The 17,754-nt window shown below is 39.4% G+C and overlaps 1 protein-coding gene across 1 annotated transcript in view; it reads left to right on the top strand.

Moving 5' to 3' along the window:
* IGF2R (insulin like growth factor 2 receptor) overlaps nucleotides 1–17,754 on the top strand; it is a 53,327-nt gene that overhangs the window by 22,303 nt on the left and 13,270 nt on the right. The window contains exons 16-35 of the mRNA XM_032185180.1: nucleotides 793–970; nucleotides 1,554–1,669; nucleotides 2,072–2,234; nucleotides 2,866–3,045; nucleotides 3,949–4,050; nucleotides 4,655–4,756; nucleotides 5,410–5,584; nucleotides 6,386–6,553; nucleotides 7,086–7,229; nucleotides 8,063–8,241; nucleotides 8,578–8,665; nucleotides 10,091–10,297; nucleotides 10,678–10,808; nucleotides 11,522–11,619; nucleotides 12,099–12,235; nucleotides 12,823–13,013; nucleotides 13,650–13,776; nucleotides 14,138–14,260; nucleotides 15,122–15,384; nucleotides 17,055–17,267. Of these exons, the coding sequence (XP_032041071.1) occupies nucleotides 793–970; nucleotides 1,554–1,669; nucleotides 2,072–2,234; nucleotides 2,866–3,045; nucleotides 3,949–4,050; nucleotides 4,655–4,756; nucleotides 5,410–5,584; nucleotides 6,386–6,553; nucleotides 7,086–7,229; nucleotides 8,063–8,241; nucleotides 8,578–8,665; nucleotides 10,091–10,297; nucleotides 10,678–10,808; nucleotides 11,522–11,619; nucleotides 12,099–12,235; nucleotides 12,823–13,013; nucleotides 13,650–13,776; nucleotides 14,138–14,260; nucleotides 15,122–15,384; nucleotides 17,055–17,267 (3,085 nt within the window). The remainder of the gene's footprint in view (nucleotides 1–792; nucleotides 971–1,553; nucleotides 1,670–2,071; nucleotides 2,235–2,865; nucleotides 3,046–3,948; nucleotides 4,051–4,654; nucleotides 4,757–5,409; nucleotides 5,585–6,385; nucleotides 6,554–7,085; nucleotides 7,230–8,062; nucleotides 8,242–8,577; nucleotides 8,666–10,090; nucleotides 10,298–10,677; nucleotides 10,809–11,521; nucleotides 11,620–12,098; nucleotides 12,236–12,822; nucleotides 13,014–13,649; nucleotides 13,777–14,137; nucleotides 14,261–15,121; nucleotides 15,385–17,054; nucleotides 17,268–17,754) is intronic.

Below are 17,754 nucleotides of genomic sequence, written 5' to 3'. Positions count from 1 at the left end.
TTAGCCAAGGTCCTAAGGCTGAGTAGCAGCTGCCTTATGTGAGGCAGAGCCCAGAACTTGGGTGTAGCAGCATGTTTCCATCGGTAAAAATGCAGGCACAGTCCCAATGTGCACAACTACTCTGTAAGCAGCATTGTTCTATCTTCTACCAGCCACGTCTAAGGTGTAGTATCTGTGCAACACTTCAGATTCCAGGTCAGCCTATTGCTAGAGATGTGGTGCAGTGCACTTTGCTTGATCTTGGGGTATTCTCCAGTTAAGGAGAGTTTGCTGTACCTGTGTGGGGAAAGGTGGTTAGACTAGGTCTGACAGAGCTAGTCTGACATGAAGTCAGAGTAAAGAAACTCTCCTAGACCAAAGCTGATCCTGAGCTAAGAGCATATAAAGGCAGTTTTCTTAAGTGAGAAGACTTGTTGTTGTGGAGTCCTAGATCTTTGCCATCCTCACATGGTTGCATGAAACCAGCATGAGCTTGGTGTTAGGGTGTCTGCAGTTTGAAGCCCATTCTTTTCTGTTACTGTTCTAGAGAATGGAGCATTAGTATTCTAGGTACCTAAGTAAGGTATAACTTCATTTGCTTCCCAAAGAAGGACACCTGTTCTTGGTTTGTTTGTTTTTGGTAGTCGTTTTTATCTTAGTTTTTGAACTTGTATACTCAATCTTGCTGAATCCTTCTGTCTTATTACAGAGTATTCTATAAACATACCTGTGTGCCTACTGTTTGGTTGACTTTTCTTTAAGATAACTACATCTGAATTTTGCACAGTCTCAGAGCCTGTTTTTCTTTTCTAGTGAGAAGCAGTTTTGGAGTCTTGGTCTGCCTAATTCCAAACTTTCATATTACGATGGTCTGATTCAGTTGACCTACAAAAATGGTACACCATATAACGATGAGAAGAAAACACAGCGATCTACTCTCATAACTTTCCTGTGTGACCGTCAGGCTGGAGTAGGTCAGCCTGAATATCAGGTAAGAAGTTACATATGAAGAAGGGAACTCTCTGCATCTGTAAAACATGCAAATAATCACTGCTAGGCTGGTACAGCAGAGATTTGTGGATGGAAATAACCATATCTATAAAGCAGACTGCTCAACAAAACAGGTATTTTTCTTGGTATATCAGCCTGTACTCATCTTGCCTATACTGAACAGTAGTAAACTGTTGACCTGCATCAAGGTTCTCACCTCACTATTCTCTATTCTCTAGTTTCTGGGCCATATAATTACTAGTGCTTTTGATCCTCTTGTATTTCAAATCGGGGGGAAAAAAAAGCCATGTTTCTTGGCCAGAGATCTGAAGTGCTAGGACTGTGCCCTGTAACTCAGCCAACAGTAGTTATGTTGCTATGGTTGTTTTTGCAAGTGCTTTTGGTGTTACAGTAGGGAAATAATGGCAAGATCAATGTGAAAATGGACCGACCTGTACTAATCAGTCTGAGAAAGTGCATCCCAAGACCCAGGGGGAAATAAACCTAATATACAAAGGAGTAGTGTTGCTTTACACAGTAGTCTGTTTGAAAGCCTCCCTTGACTTATTCTGCTGTCTTTCTAGGTAGAAGATAAATATACCTACAACTTCAGGTGGTACACAGAGTATGCTTGTCCTGAACTGCCCTTGGAATGTATTGTGACTGATCCCAACACCATGGACCAATATGACTTGTCGAGGTAAAGTAACGCAGTCTTTGTGTGAACTTGGCTATTTTAGTTCAGTGTGCTAGCTGATTGTTTAACTCTGGATGACACCGGTTTCATGCATAAAATGCACTAGAAAAGTCATCTCTTCTGACAGTCTTAAATGCAAGTATCTTGAAACGGAGATATTTCAATCTGGTATATTGACGCCTCCTGAGATGTAAGTTGACTTCTTGGGTTGGCTTTGCTTAACTTGCTTTGACTGTTTTCTGCTTTCCTAGGAGTAATTTTTTGTGACACTTAAAAATGAGGGGAAAAAGTTACATGAAATGCAAACTGAAATGCCTTGCAGTTCCTTTCTTGAAACTTAACAAAGCTAGAGGGAATCTATGAATAACATGTGAATCCCAGCATGAACTTTTTCCTCCCACGCAGTTTAGCAAAATCTGAGAAGAGAGGTGGAAACTGGTATGCCATGGATAATTCAAGACCAAGTGAGCGCAAAAAGTACTACATAAATGTCTGTCGACCACTGCTTGCTGTTCCAGGATGTGACCGACGAGCATCTGTGTGTCAGATGGAATATCGACACGATCATGTGAGTAGTGTTTTTGTCCCAGCTCAGAGCTGATTTGCTGAAGTGATTGAGTTAAAGGGGAGTACAAGATGAGCACGTGAGTTTTGGCCCCTTAGTGCAGCATACAATGGTATCCTGTGCATCCTTAGTGCTGGCATAGTCACTGCAGTATGGCAGACTTCTACCAGCCTCTTGAAACACCAAAGCTTTAATTTTTACAAGGTTCCCACTCTCAACTTCTGCTAGTGTTTTTTTTAAACTTTCCTAAGCATGACAGATAAGTAATGCCTGCTCTAAGAATGACTGGGGCCTTCTACATACTGTTTTAAAGAGCTGCACAAATTAAATTGTAGTTATTGCATATGAGGTGTAGGCCTCCCTAAACTCCTGAGCTGTGTAGCTGGTGAGATGGGGATGATTTTTGAGGCACTCTAGGCACCTTATTGTAAAGTAAAACTTCCTGGTGGTTAAATGTGTATCTTAAATATAGAGTGGGGGAGAAATATGGAGGAATCTCTAGACCTCTCAGTCGCATTCAAAACTCAAGGTAGTCTTCTGTATATAAGGTTATTGTGGTAGGTACCATCTTGTTGGATATTTCTGTAACAATGCACTTGAATTTGAAGTTGCTGACAGTTTTCTGTATTTCTAGGATTCTTACTATGAAGCCACCTCTATTAGCAATCTTGGTGTTGCCAGCAAAGAATTAGTAGTTGAAAGACCTGGTCACATTCTTTTAACCTATTCAAATGGCTCTGTGTGCATCAATGCTGATGGAAAGATGACAACTTATACCACAACCATCCACTTTGTCTGTTCCAGGGGCACTCTGGTAAGGACAAATGATCATTCAGTTGTTCTATCATAGGAGGCTTTCCATCAAGTGTTTAATGATAACAGACTTCTTGGGGTCTTAACTTTGTTTTTACATCTCTATTTTAAATTAGCTGCCAGAAAAACGTGTATATGAGATTCAGTATTTTATCATAAGTAATAAATAGCTAACAACTAATAACCCTAGTGGAAATTGATGCTTCAGGCTAGTTCAATTAGCATGAAAAAGTGCATGAGGAGTTGACTGAAGATTGGAGTTACACATGCAGACATTGCAGATCCCCTTAAGAGGAAGAACACTGTAAAGTGCATCTTCAGGCTGAGGTTTTGCATCTCCGTAGCTTGATTCTAGATGCATTCTTAATTCTGTAAAACTTTTGCTGAATTTTAGACTGAGGGGGAACCACTGAAGCTTGCCTAAACTTTTTCATGATAGCTTGTGAATCTGCAAGTCTTATTTCCCTCACTTGCTCTTCTCCCCAGGACATATGGTAAAAATCTGGGACGTGATGCAGTTACAAACTGTTTTGTTTTTGCCTGAAAGCACTGAAATGAATCAAGTAATTATTATTGCAGTTGCCTCAGCTGACAGTGTTTTGTGGTACTTCATTTTTTTTAGTGTACTGTACCTTATACCCCAAACTCTCCAAAACTTAGACTGAAGAAAGGTGTGATATGTGTCTGGGTTCAGTTTTGAACTGCATTTGAATATTTGTATATCAGACTCAATTCTCCTGACTTTCAAAATAAAAAGGAGTGAGGAAACTGGGTTGGGAATTCTGTGCTTTTGTAGTGAAATCTTTTAGAACATCGCAATTTTAAAGCAGAATCTCAAACATGGGAAGGTGTTGGCCATTACATTTGCCTTGATTCTGGTCTCTTCTCTGTTATCTGTTTCCAGAGTAGCAGCCCACGGTTTATATCTATTCAGGAATGTGTAGTCACGTTCTTATGGGAAACTGAAGCTGCTTGTCCAATTAAGGAAACAAAAGATGATTCTCAGGTGAGAAAGAATGAGACAAATGTGTTCATGGTCATCATGTGCTATTTTTCTGGCATGTGATGTCTGTTGTCTTGATGCGTTTGTGAAGTATGTAACTTTTGGCCAAAGTGGTACAGTGTGCACTCAAGGAAGAATGGCTTGCTATGGCATTGGATGTTTCATTCCCTTATGAGTTTGCTAGTAAAGTTGAATGTATACGTAAGGACTTCTGTTGTCATTGTTTGTGTACAGATCATCAAATGAGGCTCACTTCTTTAAACTGGGCTACTCAATTGCTTCTCGTTTACAGGTCTTAAAGTGATCACATTAGAGTAGAAGTATCCTCCAATTAAAATTTCTTTGCTCTTAGCTAACCTGATACATGACACCTGTTGAACTACACTTCGATATCTTGATATGACTGTCAGTGGACAACTGTGTGAAAGAATTGAAGTGTTGCTACTGCCAGAGCTGTACTCTAGTTGTCCAAATTAAGTTGCTGCTTCCTAGACAGGATAGGTATATCCTGTAAATTTCTACTTCGACTCTTTAAGCAAGCTAGAAGTAGAACTTAAACACCAGAAATGCAGAGTGAGAGAATAATGTTGTAATTTTTCTCTTGTAGACCTGCTCTGTGCGAGATCCAAACAGTGGCTTTTTATTCAATCTTCAACCATTAGCTTCAGGAAAAGGCTATATGGCAACAGGAATTGGGAAAAAATTCTTGGTAAGAATTCTGACTGTACAACTTGTTGCTTATGGATATTGCTGTTGTATTTCTTCTGGTCAAGATTAGTGAAATGGAGCTCTTGTACAGTATTTTATGAGATTAGACTTGACAAAAAAAGTATTGTACTTGAGAAAAAAATAGAAGGTAACTTGCTTCATCGTTTCAAATAGTCTTAAAAGCATAGACATTATATAGCAAAGCTAAAAATCAGTCTCATTGTAGTGGCACCACAAGGCTATGCATAGACTAATTATGGACTTCATTGTATAATTATGAGATTATCTGCTAGTGTTAAAAATGGATAGTGAAAGCCTAGAAATGGATTTAATCTATCCATATCAGTGCTCTTAATTTGGCTTGCCTATCTCATTAGTTCTAGGGTATCTACAGATAGTACCATAGTTGTTTTTCGGTTGTTAAACCACATCCTGTACTTCCAGTGGGGAGAACTTGTGGACCATGTAAACTGAAGAGTCAAGATGCTGTTCCTGTGTAGTTGGTTGTCTTGCAGTGTGGAAGTGAAAGACATTTTGTGATGTTTGAAATCAGGCTTTAAAAAGTAAAACTCACTTATATGTAAATAAGTAAATAGGTCTAATTTTTCTGATGTGGTTAATGCTGTGTACACTCATGGTTTTTAAAACTTCTAGCTAAACATTTGTGGGCCCATGCCAGATTGTGGTGAAATCAATGGAAAACAAGCTGCTGGATGTGAAGCAGAAAATCTGACATCAGTGAGGATGGTGGAATTGGACAAAACTCTTTATCTGTCTAGTGAGGGAGTTCTAACTCTTACCTACAGAGGTCCTCTTCGTGTGGAATCAGGTGAGTTCAGGAAGTTGTGACAATGTATTAATGTTCTGTAAATGGTCTTCATTCCCTGTCTGTTCACGTCGTAAAACCACCTGTGTTTGATGTTAATCACTTAAACAGGCTAGTTCATATTAAAACTAGGAAGAGATCAAATCATGAAAATGATAATGGTTCCATTGCGTTGGTTGTCTGTACAAATTGTTGTGGTGATATCTCATATTTTCTCATTTTCATAGCCATGATGATTTTTCATTGTATAACACATACCAAAACAAGTGATTGAGCCATTGTGTATTTCACTGCTAGAGCTTCTACCTTTCTGATTACTGTAGGATACAATGAAGACAAATACTCCCCTCCACTTAATTGTAATCATGGGCTGTGGAAAGGAAAACTGAACAACTTAATGTGTGCTACTCAGAAAGTATCAATACTTGTTTTCAAGTTATTACACAACCTAAATAAAACCCCACCTTTTGTGTGATGCAATGTAGGGGTTGCTGGTATAACTGATTTGATGTCTTGCGGGTTTTTGTTTCTTCTCATATGTCAGACAAGTGAATGTAATTCTGCTCTTTGAGATGTGGTAATGCTATTTGTCTCCCATTTGGAAAGCTGCTTGAGACTGCTAAGCACTTTAGCACAGGTCTCTAAAGAAGGCTTATACTTCTTAATGTTCAAGAAGCATATAAACAGAATGTAGTGTTTGCCTGAACAGAAGAAGTGGTTAGAAAATGTTGAAGTCAAGTGTTAGCTTGAACTTCAACTTAAATATTCTTGAGTAAACCAGCAGCAGATAACTCTGTTTTACAGGGACATCAGACACTTTCACGGTGACTTTCATTTGTAATGATTCATATCCTGGAGAGCTTAAGTTTGTGCGTGAAGAGATAAACAGCGTACTGAACATCCATGATACTTTTTTTGAGTTTCACACAGCTCTGGCCTGTGCTCCTGCTCCTGTAGATTGTCAGGTTACAGGTAAGTACATGGGATTCAGGTGGGCTTTGTTCAACAACTCTTGGAAGGATTAACTGAACACCACAAGCTTCTATGGAGTAGGGCTTTGGGATAACTTAAGGATGCCTGGTCTGAAGAAGTTTGAGGCCTGAGGTCTTCAGATATGTTGTAGAGAGGGAGAGGAAATGGGTTGTTTAAAGCAGGTTTAACTTATAAAAACAGATGAAAAGCTAATATGGAAAGTAAATGCAACTTCAGTCTAACTCTGAAGAAAGCAGGTTAAATTTGTATTGCTTGTAGAAAAATCCACCTGTGAATTGTGGAATAGTTGCTTGTGGTAGCTAAACCGATTATCAAGAGAATTGGGTTTTAATCTTGTATAGCTCTATCTCTATGCGAACAGTATCTTGTCTCAGTGGATGTCTAATGTGATTCTGAAAAATACCTTGAATTATGTGTGTTCATCAGTGAAACATATCATTTGAAACCTGGTACTATACTGCAACTGTCTAGCAGGTCTTCCAGTTTACTGTATGTACCACATCTCTTCCAGATGCTGCTGGTAATGAATATGACTTAAGTGACTTGAGCAAAGAGAGTGAACCGTGGGTTGCTATAGATACTTCCAAGAATGCGAAGAAGCGTACATTTTTCTTGAATGTTTGCAAACCTTTGCCCTCTGTGCCTGGATGCCCTGGTAAGCCAAATGGCAAGCATTTCTTAAGTTCTGATTTCTGGTGCCAGACCTTGCATGCAGAATGATAACCCTTGTTATTTTAATACAATTTCTTCAATCCTGCCTGTTCAGTTGCTGAACTTCACATACCTCACAGGGGTATAATCATAGAATCATTAAAATTGGAAAAGACCTCCAAGATCATCTAGTCCAACCGTACCTCTACGACCAATGTCACCCCCTAAACCATGTCCCTAAACACCAGGTCCAACCTTTCCTTGAACACTCCCCGGGATGGTGATTCCACCACCTCCCTGGACAGCCTGTTCCAATGTCTAAGATGAAGTATTGCAGATATTCTCAAACTGAGAGCAGTCTTAATGCTAATCAGGACTCTTGCGTTGAGATGTGTGGAAAAGCAATTGGGGAAAACTGTTGTGGGGGAGTATTAGCAAGTATCTGGACTTTTTTTTTTTAAAAGGCAAGTTAAATGTTGATGCTTCTTAACTGAATGAAGTCTGAATGAGGAGCTTATGCCATGCGTGTCTTACTGCCTTTCTAGACAGTATGATTTAAACTTGTTGCTCTAGCCTTCTGAGTCTATAAGGACAGATTAATACAGTTTTAAAGATTTCAGAGAATGTAGAACTGTGACTTGTTCTCTTCCTCAAAGCCTCTAGGCACACAGTGTCTCCCAACTTATGAAAATGTGTCTGCTGTGTTGTGCTTCAGGAGTTTGAACTGTGCTGAACGCTCAAAGCTCTCTTCAAGCTATTTCATTATGTTGTCTTACAATAGATAACTTGTTCACGAAGCTTTGAACTAAAACATGTTTTTCTGGTGTTTTCCTGTAGGTGGAGCCATAGGATCCTGTGTGAAATATGCTGATACAAGCAAGAACCTTGGAGTCATTCAGATAAATCCACAGGCTGCTACTGATGGGTCACTAAGCATTATTTACTTGAATGGTGATATGTGCAAAGATAAGCAACATTATTCTACACGTATAATCTTTCAGTGCGATCAGACAACGGTAATTTTCTGTGCTAGTAGCTATTACAGATTTAAGAGCCTTGACTTACACCATAAACAGTTTCTCTTCTTTTGGAATAGACTGATTCATTTAGAACGACAGTATCTTGTATATAGGCATTTCACTTGTCTTTCCTTTCAACTGCTTTCCTGAGCCCTTTGAACACAACAGTGAACTGTATTGCAGACAGCTTTGTTCAAAATGGGTACAGAAATTTGGTAAGAGACCTTAGATTGTGCAACCCCATTGAAAAGGGATTTTTCATGTATGTTTTGGGACTTGCAATGTAGTTTCTAGTAGATCTCCTTCACATGGCTTTTTTTTTTTTTCTTGTAGGGTTCCCCAGTGTTTGAGCAAGAAAACAACTGTGAGTTTGTATTTGTTTGGAGAACCTTGGCGGCCTGCCCTGTTCACAAAGCAGAAGGTACATGTAGTTAAGCTTTCAAGTATCAAATCTGTACAAGAAGTGAATACCTAGTGAAGCTACATTTGTTTCTTGCCCTGCAAGTCTTTCTGTAAAAGATGCTGGCTTGTCGAGGGAAATCTATTCAGAGACTTAGTCTAGCAAAGATTCCCAATCTAACAGGAAAAATACTTTCTGGTCAAATCATGGTGCTACCTTGTTAAATCACAATGAAACTTGTTAGTCTTGCAAATATTGGTAAGTGTCAGATTTCATGGAAGTGTGGTTGATCCTGTGCCTGTCAAATATTTTCTTGTTCCCCACCAAAAACTAGAAATTTTATTGTGAACTTGACTCTCACTAGGCAATGGTGGAGACACCAGAGGAGAGAGTATCAGTTTACAGTTGACTTCAGGACATGCAAGAAGGAATCACAGGCTCTAGTTCTGATATTCAGTTGGTAGGAAACTGAGTGTGCAGGTATCTTCTCTGCTCTTAAGAGCTTTGTTTTGCAGCTTGTAGATAAGACCTTGTGAATGTAGATAATACCTTCTGAAATATCAGACTTCCTGTAAAGTATCTGTTGCATCTGTACTCAACCTAGTTGACACTGTCAGTCATCTCATGTGGTACAAGGCTACAAGAAGAATGCTTATCAAGCTGCTGCTCTGTAGCACACAAGTACAGTGCAGCATGCTGTTGACGAGAGTTGTGGTTTTGTATCAGTTCCCTCTTCCTTGTCATTCGTCTTGGTATCAGCTTGTTAGGGGATTGAGGAAAGCACAGTAATCATGTGATATGATCTGATCTTTTCAAAATTTTCAAAGCCAAGCCTCACTTCAAACCTGAGGGCTTAATCAGCAGTAATGTTACAGGTGCTTCTCAGCTGATTAAACCCATGAAACCAGATGTTTCTCAAACCTTTTCTCCATTGACTCTGTGTGGCTTTAAGCTCTAGCTAACAATTCCTATATCAGTTATAACCTAACTCTGCAGACTTGGTAACTGTTACAGAGAGATGGAAGACGGATATCTAGGACAGCTTTTGCTTCAGCCTTGTGACCTCACTGTTCTTTCCAGATAATTGAGCAAGTGCTGGACTTCTAGTATCTCTGGTTCTGTCCTTAACCTTCAGCCTTGCTGAAGGAAGAGCCTGTCAGGCCAGCCTGATGTAATTTTTGAAGTACAGTGTAGCTCTTATGTCTTCGTTAGTTTTTTTATATATAAATTGTATTTGTGCATTAGTTTTATCGTTCTAGGTCGTAGTGACTTCTCAAGACAGCCTGATTAGCTGGATTTAAATGGTTCTGTAGTGTCATTCCCATGGAGTGCTAGCTACTTAGCTTTTGTGGCCTTATTTGTGCCAGGAGGCCTTAGCTGTCTAAATGTATTTGGTATGGCTCACAGATACAAGATTGTATTTTAATCCTTAACTTTCCTTTAAAGGAGAGAATTGCCAGGTGAAAGATCCGAGGTATGGTCATGTTTATAATTTGAAGCCACTTTCCAATAAAGACATAAAAGTGAGTACAGAGGAGTATGACTACTACTTCAGAGTTTGTGGAGAAATAACAGAAAGCTGCAAGCCAGGGGCTCGGGGCGTGTCATCGTGTCAAGTAAAGAAGATGGACAGTACTTTCAGAAAAGTAGCAGGTATGGCACTTGATCAGAAGAAACTTAAAGTGGAAAGAGTAGCAAGATCTATTAATTTATCACATAGTAGCTTTTGTTACACCCTGGTTAATCTCAAGTTTTATGAGATAAAATACCCTACCAGTTATACTTCATGTGCAAATAAAATCTTATGTCTATAGTTATCTTGTCACACAACTGGGAGTGAGCTCAACGCTACCACACAAACAGTATTCACTAAATAACTAAGTCGTGTGTTTTAGAGGAAGTCCTAGGTCTTTATATCAATGCTTATTTTATTGTGCCTGTTATTGCTGTGTAACCTGGTTGTCACATGCATGACTGAAATAATGTGTATTTACTGGATTAACTGTTTAATTTTCTCAACTCTTCGCTTTTAGGCCTGCTTACAGAGAAACTGACTTTCAAAAATGGTTTAATAACGATTAATTACACTAGTGGAGAAAAATGTCATAAAATATATGAACGATCAACTGCCATATTATTCTATTGTGACAAGACTACATCAGAGGTTAGTTGCAAAACAATTCCTGTGTATATACTGTCTTCCAGAGTTGCTGTCATCTTAATGTGTTGCAGGGTAAGGTGAAGAACATGAATTAGCTTCCTTCAGGGACTGCTTGAATCACTTGTAGGTTATAGAGGAGACATAAAGCTCCCAATAGGTTTAAAAACAATCCTATTTATGGAAGGTATCTTCCTTATTCCCCAGGAAAGTTAGAGCATGCTGTTCATTTAGGAGATGCCTGCTACTAGCAAAGCCCTTCAAGAGGCTGGGAAACTTGCACAGAAATAAGAGCAGTCCCTTAGTGAGAAATAAAATATAGGATAATGAATCTGTAGAAAATCATGTAGTATATGGCCAGACCAAAGTTACTTGGTTACTTGCAATTTTTAATAGTTCTCACTGTTCTTGTGCTCACCTTCCTATTCACAAAGAATGGTGCTTAGGTTTACCTTTGGCTCTTTTCCTTCCTCATGTCACGGAAGATGGCAGTAGCTCCTAACGGTTGCTGTTTAATCAAAAGTGTGCATGTGGATAAACTTCGGTTTGAGAGAAACTGTGCTTTGAGCTTTTCAGGCCATACTGTTCAGATCAGAGGCACAGTATGTCTCTAAGATACTGTGCTAATACAAGTTGCTGGACCTTCTTGAAGCTGACTGAGACCTTTTGGTAGTTCCTATATTTAAATTGGAGAAAGTAAATTCCTTTTTTTCTTTCAGCCTGTATTTTTGAAGGAAACTCCAGATTGCACCTACATGTTTGAATGGCATACACAGTATGCCTGCCCACCTGTTAAATCCACTGAGTGTTCCTACAAGTAAGTTGATTCCACAAATGTAAGATGGGTCTGTGTGATGGCAGAAATGAGTACAGCCTACTGTAACTCTGCAATACTGCCTCTTTAGTTATTGTAGTAATACTTGATAAGTGTGGTCAAATAAAACTCACAGGCAATTGTCCTTAACATGTGGAGTCAGGGTAAGTTTCTACCCTAAGATGGAACAACCTGCTGCAACCCTCCATTTGTGCTTGCCATGCATTAAACTTGTGTGCTCCAGTGAAGTCAGAAATACTCTTGCATTGGCTGTAGGCTATGTACGCAGCCAGTTGCTGATGCAGTGATATCTCTGTACTGAATTTGAAGCTTTTGGGGACCAATGAGTCTGGATCAGAGTTCTTTTCTAGCAAGAGGCTCTGATTGTAGAATTATTAAGATGAAGCTTATTGTAAATGACAATTTTGAAGTTACTGGAATTACTTCTTTTAAATGCTAAATTTAAATTCTTTATCTTACAGGGATGATGAAGGAAACTTCTATGACTTTTCATCTCTGACACGGCATAGAGAGAATTGGGAGGCAATTGCTTTATCTGCTTCTACACAGAAATACTATATTAATGTCTGCAAGTCCCTAGTACCATACGGTGCTGCACGTAAGAGCTAAATAAAAATATATTCTAGCTACAGATAGAGGAGGCAAATGGTAGGACAGTACTGCTGGCTCTTCAGAGTAAAAGATCATAAAAGCCAATTATGTGGAGACAGTGGTGTCACTGTGGCGTGAGAGGGAAGGCTAGTTTTTGGGCTTTATTTCCACATGTTTGGTCCATGAGCTCTGCTTGCAGGTCATATCAGCACTCCAGCTCTTCTGTTCTTACACAAAGTCTTACATAGCTCCTGGAGATTAAAATAGTCTGGAGTAGGTTGTTAATTTAAGACTTTTTCCGTGGCATCTTCTGAGCCTAGTTCCACATGGTGGAGTGGAAGACCAGGCATCAGGCTCTAGCCTTTCACTATGAGTAGAAGTCCGCTTCCCCAGTGCTAGCTGCCACTGCTTTCCTGTGTGAAGTGAGGTGGCTGCTGCTACTTGTGACTGGGGAGAAGGCGGGTGGTTGTGAGTGTGATTGGGCATTTGTTTAGGGGTAGAACAGCCATGACATAACTGAAAATGGAGTTTTATTCTAGGCAAGCCAGTCTTAGCAACTTCTGGAGTAATAATGCAGTGTATTCATCTGTACAGGTTCCTGTCCTTCTGATGCTGCTGCCTCTGTTGTGGAGGATGCAAAATGTGTAAGCCTTGGAGAAGTGGCTGATGGACCCCGGTGGGAAAATGGCATTTCTGTTCTGAAATACATTAATGGGGATCAGTGCCCAGATAAAATTCGCAAGAAAACAACAATATTGCGCCTCAAATGTGATGAAAGCAGAATAGTAAGTGGGCTTCTCCTGGCAGGGCTTTGCATTTCCATGAGTTAGTACCACTGCATCTGTGTGAAGGATGGTGGGACAGTTCTTAACTATTCCCTAGTCTTCTGCAGCTGGTTGGGAGGTAGCCCTATGAGCCTTATGAGTAGACTATGAAGTAGTGCTTGACCTTTAGGTGATGAGCAGTTCTTAAGAGATCATTTTGTACAGTCTAACTGTTTTTATCATCTCTAATACCTTCAAGTTGTCTGTACGTTGAAGGTGAGCATATTGTGGGGTAGGAAACATAGGGCAGTGCCAGTAGCCAGTGCTTGGTTGCACCTCCGTGTGCCTAGCCATTAAATACTCACTTGAGGAATTTCATTGTAGTGTTTTGGATTTTCTGTTGTGTGGCTAGACTGCCTTTAGCTCTATTCTCATCAGTTTTATTGCTACAGGTGATGATTTTGGACTGTCCTGTGTATATGAGATAGTTACAGTTAAATACTGTAGTCTTGGGCTTATTCACTGCTCCAGAATGGGTTAATTCTTAGGACTGGTATTTGACACGAGCTCAGCTAGAGGCTTCAGGAATAAGCCTGTGGCATGAAATCTTACAATATCACTTGAATTACAAGTTAACTGTTAGTGTTTTGTGTTTAGGAGTCAAAACCAGAACTTATAATGGCCATTGAAGATTGTGAATATAGCTTCTTATGGTTCACTGCTGCTGCGTGTCCTCTTAAAAGCAACGTGCAAAATGACTGCCGGGTAACAAATCCTGCTACAGGTAAGGAGAAAGCCCAAGAACTTTGTAGGTGGAAAAGACTTCTGGAAGCAGCATTACTGTTTGTTCTCAAGGGATTTATTAGAAAAGGGTAGTGACTAACAAGCTTACTGGTGGTGGGTAGAAATATCTTGTACTACAATGTTCTTTGGCAAAGATCTGTAACAAGTTTGCTATATATCTGTTCTGAAAGTAGTTTTGCTTCCAATTTTTGGTACGAATTGTAACTGTCTTCTAACCTAGCGGGCAAGTAGGTGCTAGTTGACCTTCCAACTAAAGAAAGTTGCTCAAAGCTTTTAATACAAAGAAATGTTGTAACTTTGAATCTGCAAATGGATTAAATTACACCCTGTTTTCCCTATAGGTCACCTCTTTGATTTGACATCACTGAAGCGAGAGTCTGGTTATATAATCAGTGATTCACATAACAGAAGAATTGAGCTGAATGTTTGTGCTGAAGCTAAAAGTTCATGTGCTAATGGAGCTGGTAAGCATTTCATCCCTGTTGTTTCTGTATTTGCTGACTATGGTGTACCTGGAAAAAAAAACAACTACTTATGCCCAGGTTTGTGGTAAATTGCAAGTGGCAAGTTTTACTGGAACCGTGGAAGGACTAAAGAGAACAATTGTATCTGAATTGCTTAGGAAGAGATACAGAAACTGTTCTAAGAAATCAAATGTGGTTCTATCAAATTCCATTTTAAACCTTAAATGGGTTTACTTCCAGACTGTGCCCTTGTGTCTGTAAGGATGGGTATCGTTTTGGTGATGAGGGCAAGACTGTAGATGCTGATGCTAAATGTTTTGGCTGTTGTGAAAAGAAAGAATATTAGCTTTCAGCTAGAATGAACTGAGAGCACTGACTGCTGTGTGGCGATTGCTGCATTGACATAATGCATCTCCATTCAGCCTTGTGTCCATGCTTCAAAATCTTGCCAGCCCCCTTTCTAGATTTCTGTTTTTTGGGTGCTTCTGAAATACCACTAGCAGTTTAACTTGTATTTTAGGATTCTTACAGGCAGGCACCTTAATGAAATTATGTATAGTCAAGGTGATATTTCTGGGTAAATACCTTGGATTTTCAGAGAAGTAATCAAAAGCTATTCTCAAATGTATATAGTTATACTACATTCTACTGGTTAATAAGTTAACAAAAACAATATTTAGTTTGTTTCAGTGCAGCTCAGTTTAGTGGTAATTCCAGATAGTGTGAAAAAGCCTTTCCTATGGAAATTGGAATAAGGCTAGAATCTTAAGCTACGTGCTGATCAGTAAGGTAGAGGTGCAGTACAGGTTTGAAAGGCAGTTGCATCAGACTTCATCTGCTTTGTTCACTTTTTTACCGTAGCTGTCTGCATCATTGGTGGTCCAAAACCAATTAATGCTGGAAAATTAAGTAAAACTTTAACTTATGAAGATCAAGTGTTGAAGCTTGTTTATGAAGGTGGAGATCCTTGCCCTGCAGACCCTCAACTGAAGCATAAAAGCTATTTTAGCTTTGTGTGCAAGTCTGATGCTGGAGATGACAGCCAGCCTGTTTTTCTGTCTTTTGATGAGCAGACGTGCACTAGTTACTTCTCTTGGCATACGTCCTTGGCTTGTGAAGAAGAGGTAAGAATCACTTCCATGCAGAACACTTCTGTGGGACTAAATTTCTGGGGGGAGGTTATGCATAATAGTGTATGCTTTAAATCCCTTGAGAGTAAAGTCTCTTCCTCTAGTCCAGAAGTGAATTTCATGTAGAAATTCTGAAAGACTTTTTATTGGTATGTTCAGCAGTGAAGAACAGTAGTTGGCAAACTTGTTAACATGGTGAGTACGTTAAAACTTTTAACACTTTAGATCAACCTCTCTGGAATATACTTAGCTGCTTTTCTGTACAGCTGAAAAAAGCCATAGGCAGCTTCTTAGGAAGTAATTGTTAAGATTCTCCAACTGAATAGGCCAATAAATCAGGCTGAGTTGAGGATGGGATGGCATTGCTGTGCCTGGGGCTAGTCTTCTTCTGTGCAAGGGACTAAAGGTTAGGCGAGTCTGATCAGTTCTGTTAAGTGCAATGACAATTGTGAGAAGCAAAGAGTTGTGAGTTTTTTCTCACGCTATCTGATAAACACTGAACAAAGGATCTGCCTTTGCTTTGTAGCACAAGTTGTGATAACTTGATTTGGTCAACTCTGGATGAACTGGTGTTCCAGACAATACCTTGAGCTATTCTTACTATAGCTAGTTTTAGCTAAACTGTTGCTGGTAACAGGTGCACATAATGAAAGCCAGTAATAGGAATAGAAGGTTGAATGGTTTTGTTCCCTGAGCCAGAGGGTGAATTAAGGTCTCTTTAACACCTGAACATTACATCTTATGAATGTTTAATCCTTCTTGTTACTTTGAATACTTCCTAGTGTGACCATCATTCTCTGACAAGTTGTTCCCACCTCCCATGACCACCTCAGTTTTATTATAGGTCTCACCATCATTTAGAGAAATGCTTTTCCGGCTCTTTTCACTGAAGGAAAATGTCATGTACCCACTTCCAGTCTCTTGTAGGAGTTGTGCAGCATGCAGCTCTGATTTCCTCTCCAGTAGTATGTACAATACATGCTCAGATTAAAAAAACAAACAAACATAGAAATCATTGTTTTCTAAAGTATTAACTTTGATCAGTTATCACTTGTGTGTTTCTGATCACTTTTCAGTGTATCCATAGTGACCCTAGTTTGTTTCAGAGTGGTAATGGCTAGGTAACAATAATGGTCTCTACTGAAATGAAATGAAAACAGAAACTAACAAAACTACCAGTATGTTGAACATGAATAGACTCCCCAGATTTCAAGTGTCAGTGAGCTTATGCATGTAAAAAGTTTCCTCAGACCCCGTTTCAAGCAGTGCTCAAGCCACGAGGTTGCAGTGCAGTAACTTTACGTTGTTACAACCAAGCTTTTTATTGGAAGTGGTCCTCATCTTCCCCACAACATTGAATAGGAAGGAAGTGTAGGATCCACTGATCACTGTAGTGACTGTGTGTTGGAGGCTGCATTCCAGAGGTTTGTTCTGATGTTATTTTCATGTGGATTCAATTCTATAAATATTTAAGAGCTTGACTTTTTTCATATGTAGCTTGTAGGCACTTAGTATCTATAACTAAGCAGAAGTTGTCATAAATGCTGCCTTACTTCAATAAAACTTTGAACTTTTGAACGTAGCTACATTTCTCTCTGTGAAGGAGAGGATGATTATCAATAAGTTAAACAAAAGAATAAAAAACAAAATGTGCTTTCTCATAGGTGAGGTGCTCAGTATTGAATGGCAGTTCTGTTATTGACCTGTCCCCTTTGATACATCGCACTGGGTATTACGAGGCGTTTGTCGATGAAGATGTAACAGAAGTTTCTCCAGACTTCTACATCAATATTTGTGAGCCTCTCAATCCTATCAAAGATGTTAATTGTCCACCTGGAGCAGCTGTTTGTATGGTTCCTGTTAGTGGACCAGCAATAGTAAGTATTATGCCTGAAATCATGGGAACATGCATTTCCTTGCTAGTTTATAACAGTATCCCTGACTAGAGACCTGATTTGAGCAATAGGCTTGGCAATGGGATAAATAAATGGACTACAGAATTAAAATGTACTCTACAAAATTCCCTTTCTTTGCTTTTCCTGTGAAACAGTGTTTACTTATTCTGAGCTCCAATGATTTTTTGAGTGTAGAGAGATTCCATGCCCTGATGAGTATGAACAACTACTACAGAGAATTTCTGTGTATAGCTGCATGCCAAGCACTGAGGCTGGGAAGCAGAATGTCTCTTAGTCTGCTATTCAGTGGTGCAGAAATAGTGCAGTTGATTCTATGATAGCCTGTTTGCAATATGAAGGAGGATGTGTCCTAGCATGCTCTGAAACATGTTTAGTATTTCTAAGAACTTGACAGCTGCACAGTCTTAACAAGACTGCGACAGGATATTGGGCAACTTGTCAGTGTTAT

This window comes from Aythya fuligula, chromosome 3 (assembly GCF_009819795.1).
Source record: "Aythya fuligula isolate bAytFul2 chromosome 3, bAytFul2.pri, whole genome shotgun sequence".
Lineage (NCBI taxonomy): Eukaryota > Metazoa > Chordata > Aves > Anseriformes > Anatidae > Aythya > Aythya fuligula.
The sequence above is the reverse complement of the archived record's forward strand: the minus strand, read 5'-3'. Positions and strand labels throughout refer to the sequence as shown.